Consider the following 9,475-nt stretch of genomic DNA (forward strand, 5'->3'; position numbering starts at 1 on the left):
CGCTTTTACAGTAAAACTCACATCACAGCACCATAACTTTTTACCTCGCAACACCTCACCACACATCACAACATTCCCAAACAGCTTAATATATGTTGAATTGTCTCATGTAATCAAATTAGGTCAATTATTTTATTTTAGATTAATGTACAATGTAAATGTTAAGTGATTTTATATTAATATTATTAGTCATCTAATATAATCGTAATTTAGATACGTCAAACGCACTCACAACATCGCATCACAGTTTTAAAAGTGATGCGTCAAACAGTTTTTTGCGTTCCAACTCAGCTCACAGCACCACAGTTTTATAACTCACAGCACCGCACAACACTTCACAGCAGTTGACATCACTCCCAAACAACACCAAAGCAAACTTAGCAATGAGCAATGAGCTATTTTATTGCACTCAAAGACAATTTTTTTTTGTTTAACAGGGATGAAATATTCAAATCACCAGAGTGATACACACTATCATTATCACTCTAACTAGTAGCTCGGGTATAACTCAATCCTTTTTGATATATAACACTAGGCTATTAGCATTAGAAGTCAAATAGATTATTATATATGATGAGTTAAGGCTAATTAGTGATTCATAAGAACATATTTATACAAAACAGTGTAAATAGAAATGATTGAATGGCTCTAGAAACAAATAAATAATTCTATTTATTATCACATAAATCGAGAGTAGGTGGCTTTGACGGAGACAGAATGTTTGTATATAAAACCACCAAACTCAAAATCTGGTCAAGAAACAAAATTCCTCTTCCCCTTCCTCTTTTATATCGCTGTAATATCTGTGTTTCATCGATCGATCGATCGATGGCAGTGATGGACACATGCTACATATCGCACGGCTCGCCGACGCTCGCGATCGATGAGGCGGCGGAGGCGAGGGCTTTCCTGCAATCATGGGAAAAGAACGGGCTCAGTCCCAGACCTAAATCGATTCTGGTAATTTCTGGTCACTGGGAGACAAAATTCCCCACCGTCAATGTTATCAGAGGCAACCACGACACCATCCATGATTTCTATGGCTTCCCTCAACAAATGTACAAGGTAACCCTCAAATCCAATCAATTGATTCAATTCTCTTGGTGACTTTTTTTTTCTTTTGGCTTATTGATTAATACCTTGTTTTGCAAATTCACTCGTAGAATTAAAGATCGATGCACCTGACTCGCACTCTTGTTAATTTGCTGAACGATTCCAATATCATCTCACATGAGTGTTTGGTGGGGGGTGGGCGATGAATGGGTGTTCGTGGAACTTTTTTTCTTTCGTGTTTTTTAATGGGCTTGTATGCTAATAGACACTAATATTGGGCCTATTTGTGGGCCTGAGCATGATTCCTTGAGTTCTACCCAATAAAAACTTATCTTTGAGTTCGTTCAAGCTTGAATCATGGTGAAACTTAATTTTTTTTTAAAACCAACGTTAACCATAACGATAGATTCAGCATATCTAAAATTAAGATGAATTCTGTGATACATTAACCATAAATACCATATAAGATCATTCATAGTCATATATGTAGTATTTTACAGTAGCAATTTTGTTGGTATATAATAGAGTCCGAAGCTTATAGTTGAAATTTACTAGGCTAGAGGTTAATTACTTTGTTGAACTAGTTCAAAATTTTGGTTTTAGCTTGGATTTTCTACTTTCTACCCAAGATATGAGGCTTGAGCCGTACGCATGATGAATGGTTTCCAAGCTGCCATGATTGTTTGCGCCTTATGTACAAGAAATGATTAATTTGTGTTACCATTTTGAAGAAGAAAATTTTAAAGAAAGAAGGGAGAGTATATTTGTGTTACTGGAGATGCAATAATAGATGGCACCATTTTAATTTTGAAACCAGGACCTAGCGCTAGCCAAAGGTTCTGACATGTGAAACACCACATAACCCAAGAGGTTAAGCTATTAGGGAGGGTGAATCTTGCATTAGTTAACTACTATTGTGACATAATGACATGGCTAGATTTCTATCAACTTGTATAGTAATAGAAGTATAGAAATGATTAATTTAAACCGGTTGGTTGTTCCTGATTTTCAGCTGAAGTATCCAGCACCAGGAGCTCCTGATTTGGCAATGAGGGTGAAGGAATTGCTCATGGCATCTGGGTTCAAGAAGGTCGATGAAGACAAAAAGCGTGGACTTGACCACGGCGCATGGGTACCACTAATGCTGATGTATCCTGAGGCTGATATTCCTGTGTGCCAACTCTCTTTGCAGACAGATATGGATGGGACTTACCATTACAACTTGGGCAAAGCATTGGCTCCTCTCAGAGGGGAAGGTGTCCTCATCATGGGTTCTGGAAGTGCTACTCACAACTTAAGGACCCTTCAATTTGGTAGCAAGTCTGTCGCTTCTTGGGCTTTGGAGTTCGATACCTGGCTCAAAGATGCTCTCCTCCAAGGAAGGTAAATTATTTTAATGGCATCATTGCCAAAATTTCATACATGACATTGTACATTTCAATCAGCATGTTATGCTCTTCTATTGTATGTGAGAGCAAGGTAGCTTCCTAGAATCAAATTATCGATGTAATTGTTCATCATAATTCAAAAGATTTGATTTAGTAGTCAGGCACCCTATAGCCAGAATGCTACAAAGATATGCTTAACCCTTGCATACGAGCAGTTGCATACCTGAGTCTTTGGTGGCCCTGAGCGAACTCTAAAAAATGGGCTCTCTTAAAAAAAACTAAATTTCTTATGTTACTAAAATGGGTTTTGAAACTGTAACATCGGTATTTTTCAAAAATATGGGGCCTTGAGTGGCAGCCCATGTCACCCCACCCAAGGACGCCCTTGCATACGAGTGCGGTTTTGTAGTTTACATTACTGTTAGTAGTTTGCATTACTGTTTTCAATAGAGTTCTGTTTAATATTTTTTATACTTTGAAATAATTATTTGGTTCCTCTTTGCAGGTACGAAGATGTGACCAACTATGAAGAGAGAGCACCTCATGCGACAAAAGCTCACCCTTCGCCAGACCACTTCTATCCCTTGCATGTAGCTATGGGTGCTGCAGGTGAAAACGCCAAGGCAAAACTCATCCACCATAGCTGGGAACTTGGTACTCTTTCTTATGCATCTTATCAATTCTCAACAAACAAATAATTATTTATGGGGCTAATAAAACCGCATTCGGAAGCTTGATTTACCCTCAAAACCCATTATAGTTGCAAGTTGGCAGACCAGGCCATAAACATTTGGACAGTATAAAAATGAAGTCATACACAGGGGGACCAAGTGAAAAGAAGAAAGCTCAGGCCATAAAAATTTGTACGTATTTATGCATTTGAAGCTCAACATTAGCGTAGTTCACATGGTTCTAAACAGGTGAACCTCCCTGAAAACAGCTAAACCCCGCATGCAACAAAGTTACTAGAGACTGGAAATAGACGACAAAAGATCAAAACAGAAGTAGAATCCCACACACTTCCATGAGTAGTGCAGACACCATCCTGTATATGAGTGTAAAAAGAGAGAGAGATCCTTATAACTGCATCATCGAACTCCCATGACATGAGAACTTCCGTTGCTAAAAACAGTTCCACTACAAATTCAAAGCAAAATATCCCAAGAAGAAAAATTATTTGTCTATTGATCTGCATCAACACTTTCTTCTTATTTTCTCTCTTTTTTTTTTTTCTTTTTTTTTTCTTTTTCATTTTCTTGTTTCCCACTTTCCCATGGCATAAACTAACCATGATGAAAATTAAATTTATATACAAAGGGAATAAGAGGAGAAAGGAATTGGAAGGAGTGGCCTCATGCTTATGTACAAGTTCATTCAAGGCCAGAGGAACGCCCTCCTAACAACATTTACAAAATACAAAATCTAGCGAACATCATCAGTTGTTAAGTTCTTTCCAAAGCTGCTATTGTTACCACCAACTGAAACAATCACCTTCTCATCCTTGCACTTGCCCATTGACTTTGTTCAAGTGGCCGGAGCCTCTGCATCGATGGCAGACAAACCTTGCAGGCACCGAGTCAGAGTCGTGAATACCAGAACACCTAGTGTGCTGCCACACCCCACAAACATCGCAAGCCAGCATTCTCTCCCCGTCATCATCCTTGGCCCCACAGACGCAATCCACTGTCCACCTCTCAGTCCCTCTCTCCATTCTGTATTTGCTGAGACCGGTTTTTCCTGCACATCTTCCTCGGACACAAACTGATTCAGTTGACCCTAACAAGAGCTTGACCTGGGTGGAATCATCAACACCGCTATACCCAAGCAGCTGTTCAGCTTCAAATCTTTTGAACATCAAATACACATCTTGAAAAGCCCTTGAAGCCTCGTGCTTCAGATCACCAACAGTAGCAGTAAGAGGCAAGATAATTAGTTCTGGGGGAGGTTTAGGGGCAAACTTATCAGATTCATCAGAAAGTTCCACCTGGCATGAGAGGCATATAATTGATGACTTCAAACTCGCTCGCTTTTCAGGCTTGTATTCTTTCACAAATTGCTTGCAGTCAATAAGCTTTTCAGCTGAGCAAATCACAAGATCCCTTGTTGCCTCAGGTGTACAGCTGATTTGAGGATGAAGTATAGTTTCATAGAAAAATCGGAGGTCTTGTATAAGGACTTCTAAAGATGGGCATGGGCTCTTAATGACAGAAGAATCACTGCCACTGGAGATGACTTCAGGAGGACTTCCGGGTTTAAGTCTGCAATAATTATACACAGTGAATCCAAAAACCGGACTTGATCTTCATAAAGTGCAATTTATATAACCAAGAACAAGGAATAAATTTCTCCAGAATGAATTGAAAATGTTTCGACAGTGGCCTTTAACTGCCTGAATTTGTACATGCCAATGCAAAATATATAAGAAAGAGGAAATTTTCTAACCTGAACTCCAGCGCACCAGAATCAGGATTTTGTCGAGTATGAACCACCATGCCATCAGCAGCTGACTTACCTCCTAGTTTCTTCAAGCAATGATCAAGGAGATCAGGAGGAGCTACTCTGCAAACAGCCCCTCTAAGAGCACGCCAACTTGCCCAATTGGACCCACTCACTGCCCGCAGAACTCTGAACATTGCTTCGTGTACTCGTTCAATATCACTCCTACCCCACATATGTGAGATCCCAGATGAACCTTGTCTTTTAAAGGCAGTAGCATCAACCCCTGGTGAAGACTTTTGAGCAGTGTGGATCAAACTCATCAAATAACTGAATAGTTCTCTAGTATTTACAAACTGACGCTCGGATAATGATTGGTAAAATGAGATTCTATCCTGCAACCGAGTGGGCTGTTGCCTTCCTTGAGAAAGAAAGACTGACAATGGCATGCCAGATAGGGTTTCAACAGCACATTTGTATGCATCATGGGTGAGAGCAAAACTACCAGCGCCAAATTCATATCCCCAGTCACCATACCATGGATGGCCATTGGTGATTGCATGCAGCAGCCGATATTCCAATCCATACTTTTTTGACACATCCATCACACTAACCTTTCTGTTCATGTGAGGAAAAGGAGGGGAAAAAAAAACACAGATGAAGTTTAATTCAATAAAATAATCCGAAGAAAGCGCACAAAGCTAAGAGAAATCGACTTCATCCTTCAGATGAATATCTTACAATAAACATCCATTTTGTTTTTCAAGGGTATAAGAATAACTAAATCCCTTTCATCAGGATACACTGCTACATTATGTTAATAGTAAAAATTTCATAACATCCAAAGTACATCCCATTATTTTACATAGATTACAGCCCAGCAGATGAATGCTTTAATAGAAGATATCAAGCAAAAGCTCTACATTTCCAGGATTTTCTACACAGAGAGTCAAGATGATAGTCACAAATAACAGATAACCACGTGAACTTTTCTGAATTTAAACTCTCCTATTTATCCGGGACCGGTGAACGGACAGATGGTTCCAAGTTCCAACAGAGTAAGACAGGAAATGCACAATCAAACCTCTTTAACGCAATCAGAGAAAGAAGCATTAAGCCATACATCCAGTTGCAACCAAGAAGTCTAACCTGACTCCAAGAGCTTTGCATAATCGATCCCAAAAATTCATGATATGACATCCGGAAAGAATCCTGGAGCCCCCTTCCCTGCCATTGACTCTTAGAAGATGCCCATAACCATTTACATGGACTACACCATGTAAAAGATGGGTGGTGTCCTCTAACTGCTGATAAATCCAATCTTCGACATCATCCGTAGTCGTTACATGATTACACGTCTTACACCTGAAAGAAAAGTAATAAGTGCCACAAACATCAGAAAACAATCAACTTAAAACAATTATCAGCACTGTTATGGTAGCAGGACAGCCTACTAATCACCGGCTCAAAAACAGTTCGAAAACCATCGTGTCCAAACACCTTAAACAACAAATGTACAAAGAAACATAGGTATAAATACTTCAACTCACCTGGATTCAGACAAATGCAAGATATCTCCACACCGTGTGCATGGCTTGTGATACCCACCAATGGAAACACCATCCGCCTTTATTATAAAATGGTAACGTTTGCTACACACTGGATTTGCACTCCAGCCTAAGCATTCACAATTAAAAAAAAAGAATCAATAAACACCATAACCATAACCAAATGAGAACAATTACCGTAACCCATTAGACTATTTACAATAACCATTAAGTTACATTAGCAAAAAAAAAAATCAAACAGTATTAATTCCCATAATCCAATTCAGCCGCATGATGACTCTCTAACCATCATCAGTACAGGTATTGCAATAAATACCCTCACATAAAAAAGACAAAATGCATAATTGAAATTAATCAAGTACAACAGGGGCATTTTGGACTGATCATGGTCATACTAAACGACAAATGATAACGCACAGCAGCCTCCACTTTTGCCACGTGCAAAGATGCTTTACGCAACTGTCTAAATGGGTTGACGCGACGAAAACTTATTGGAAAAATCGCATTGTAGGCCCACCACTCCCACCTTCGGTAACTACTATCACAAAATTTCATCTCATATTTCTCACGATAAATTCCAAGATCCTTGTCCAAAATATGTCGTTAATTTCAATAATATCGTTAAATATGTCGTTAATTTCAATAATATAGTTATATAGAATTATAGATTACCAGTTTACCATGGCCAAAATAGGATAGTGACTTTAAGGATTTACCGGTAACCGGGAACGAAGCGTCTAAACGAGAAACAAAAGAGAACAAAAATTGCGTAACGAAAAAAACGAGATCGGGCGTACGACCCGGCCGACCCAACTCACCAACGACTCGGCACTGATCGCAGTACACGGATCTAGATCTGGCAACGTCCTCCTCGACCACGTCGCACACAACGGGCGGGGCCGAGTAACGGCCTTCCGTCAGTTCGCCGACGCGGAAGGAGATCTGCCACGTAAGTAGGTGGGGGAGCAGCGAAGAAGGCGAAGGCAACAGCGCGTGCTCCGTCAGGAACTCCCTAACGTTCACCCTGAAAGGCCCGTTACCTCCCGAAGCTGACGAAGGGAACGTCAGGAAGTCATGGAGGTCAGCCGTGACTCTCCTCTTCATCCTCTTCAACGGCCTCCCATTCACCACCATGTTCGCGGCGCGTGAGGTAATCGTGATGGCGCGTGTAGCTTAATCGGCTTAGATAATCCTAGATCTGGAGGTCAAGGTATCAGATCTGACGATGAAAAAGATGTAGAGATAAAGACAGATAGAGCTGGAAGCTCTTTGAGACGATCGAAGGATGGAGGGAAAAACGAACGTTCGGCGTTAGGGTTTCAAGGGATTGTGTGGAGCCTCTGATTTCACGATCAGGATCAATCGAGGGCTGTTTTTGGTTTTTTATCCAATCAAATAATTATATATAATAAATTTTGAAGTATTTTTAATAATAATGTTTTTTTGGGAAATCCCGAGAGTCGGTTTTAGAGATGGGAGAGGAAAGGAAAGTGTCGAAATCTTAGCCGTTAAGCTTGTTTAGCGCTTTTGAAAGGATTCGCGCTCAATTACGTAATTACCCTTTACAGGCACATTACCTTGAATGGAATTTCCAAAAAATTTCCAATTCTAGGTCTCCGATATAGGGATGACAACGGATTTGATACCCTTCCATTTAAGAAATATTAAAATCGTTTTCGTTTAAGCTATCATATACTAAAATCATTTCAGAATCATTTAGCAAACCATCTTAATTTCTAAAATTAAAACCGTTTTTCATCGGATATTCGTTTACCATTTAAAATTAATTTTTTTTATAAATTTTCCCTGAATGGTCGGTTGACCATTTCCAAACCCCGCAAATCAAACTCCGAACCCAGCCAAAACTGAAAACCTTAACCCAAAGCTGAATGTAAAAAAATCAAAAACTAAATAAAATAAAAATAGATAATTTAAAACATGTCTACAACAATCATCAAAAATCAAACATAACCCTAAATTGTGACGGGTTTGAAAATTAAAATTAAAATCTTTTTCAAATCCTATATGATTGGTTTTTGAATTTTTAATGGATTGGATACCCTGTGGGTAGTACTCAGGTCGCTTTTTTTTGCAATCCCTATTCCAATCCATGTTATAAAACCAATAAACATGCAAAAAAATCTTTTATATTTAGTATTTTTATTCCTTTTTATGCATGTAGCAAAAATTTTGAGCTAAATTAGACTCGATTCGAGTTCAAATTTTTTACTTCACAATCTATTAGGAAATAACTTGACTAGTTATGCCAAGTAGAAGTCGATTAGGATCTTATTATGGTTTTTTTAAAAAAAATTAATAATATTGATATGAATTAAGACGAATACATGTAGGAAAGAACTTGAATCCGATTAGGATCTCATTCAGGTTTTTAAAATGGAAATTAATAATATTCATAGGAATTAAATACCTAATTTTATAGGGAAATGAATAGCAAAAAAAAAAAACTATTTGTACCGTGAATTTTAATTAATTTTCTATTATAGATTAATGTAATTCACCTCAAATATTTGTTGAGTGTCGGGGCTCTGTTGTAATAAAATTACAGCAACCCCGTTGTAATAACAATTTGAGGGTGAAATTTTTTTTATTTTATTTTGAAAAAATTATAGATGTGTAGTTTAGGGTCAAACGAATCCAACCATATATTTTTTGTTCAAAACAAAAATTATATACCACATGAAAAATGTTTAACAAATTTAGACCATCGGATATAAACTCATAACATTCAGTGTAGAGATCGCAATGAATTTGATTTTTGTTTTGAATAAAAAATATATCGTTAGATTCGTTAGATCATAAACTACACATCTATAATTTTTTTCAAAATAAAATAAAAAAAATTTGTGATTCAAATCACCTACAGCAGACCCCCGACACCCATATTTGTTGGGTATGAATTTGTTTTATGCAATGACCAAATCTCCTTTTTTTATAATTTTTTTAAAAAACCTTAAACATTTTTCAAATTAACCAAAACAAGAAAAATAATTAGGGTGTGGACTTTAATGC

General features: G+C 38.0%; 2 protein-coding genes across 3 annotated transcripts; one reads left to right on the forward strand and one right to left on the reverse strand.

Annotated features, from left to right (window-relative positions):
• The first annotated feature begins 714 nt into the window (after positions 1-714).
• LOC120012774 (extradiol ring-cleavage dioxygenase-like) lies at positions 715-3,191 on the forward strand. 2 transcript variants are annotated; one of them, XM_038864262.1, is made up of 3 exons: positions 715-1,065; positions 2,066-2,436; positions 2,947-3,191. In XM_038864262.1, the coding sequence occupies exons 1-3, from the start codon at positions 718-720 to the stop codon at positions 3,137-3,139; spliced, it is 912 nt and encodes a 303-aa protein (XP_038720190.1). In that variant the 5' UTR covers positions 715-717; the 3' UTR covers positions 3,140-3,191. The 2 variants fall into 2 exon arrangements, with proteins under 2 accessions (XP_038720190.1, XP_038720199.1); XM_038864271.1 differs by having other exon boundaries at positions 2,955-3,119.
• Positions 3,192-3,604: 413 nt separating this feature from the next.
• LOC120012766 (PHD finger protein At1g33420-like) lies at positions 3,605-7,928 on the reverse strand. The gene is made up of 5 exons (XM_038864249.1): positions 7,264-7,928; positions 6,428-6,554; positions 6,027-6,242; positions 4,884-5,495; positions 3,605-4,699 (listed from the first exon to the last, which is right to left on the reverse strand). Exons 1-5 carry the CDS (start codon positions 7,577-7,579, stop codon positions 3,937-3,939), a joined length of 2,034 nt encoding a protein of 677 aa, XP_038720177.1. The 5' UTR covers positions 7,580-7,928; the 3' UTR covers positions 3,605-3,936.
• Between the last annotated feature and the right edge of the window lie 1,547 nt (positions 7,929-9,475).

This window comes from Tripterygium wilfordii, chromosome 2 (assembly GCF_013401445.1).
Source record: "Tripterygium wilfordii isolate XIE 37 chromosome 2, ASM1340144v1, whole genome shotgun sequence".
Taxonomy (NCBI): Eukaryota; Viridiplantae; Streptophyta; class Magnoliopsida; order Celastrales; family Celastraceae; genus Tripterygium; species Tripterygium wilfordii.

Excerpts from the sequence above, each read along its gene's own strand:
- LOC120012774 (XM_038864262.1), top strand. The coding sequence starts at position 718 with ATGTTTGTATATAAAACCACCAAACTCAAAATCTGGTCAAGAAACAAA. Across the intron at positions 1,066-2,065 it reads TCCCTCAACAAATGTACAAG|CTGAAGTATCCAGCACCAGG; the intron begins GTAACCCTCAAA and ends CCTGATTTTCAG. Across the intron at positions 2,437-2,946 it reads GATGCTCTCCTCCAAGGAAG|GTACGAAGATGTGACCAACT; the intron begins GTAAATTATTTT and ends TCCTCTTTGCAG.
- LOC120012766 (XM_038864249.1), bottom strand. The coding sequence starts at position 7,579 with ATGGTGGTGAATGGGAGGCCGTTGAAGAGGATGAAGAGGAGAGTCACG. Across the intron at positions 6,243-6,427 it reads TTGCATTTGTCTGAATCCAG|GTGTAAGACGTGTAATCATG; the intron begins GTGAGTTGAAGT and ends CTTTTCTTTCAG. Across the intron at positions 5,496-6,026 it reads TGCAAAGCTCTTGGAGTCAG|AAAGGTTAGTGTGATGGATG; the intron begins GTTAGACTTCTT and ends TCACATGAACAG.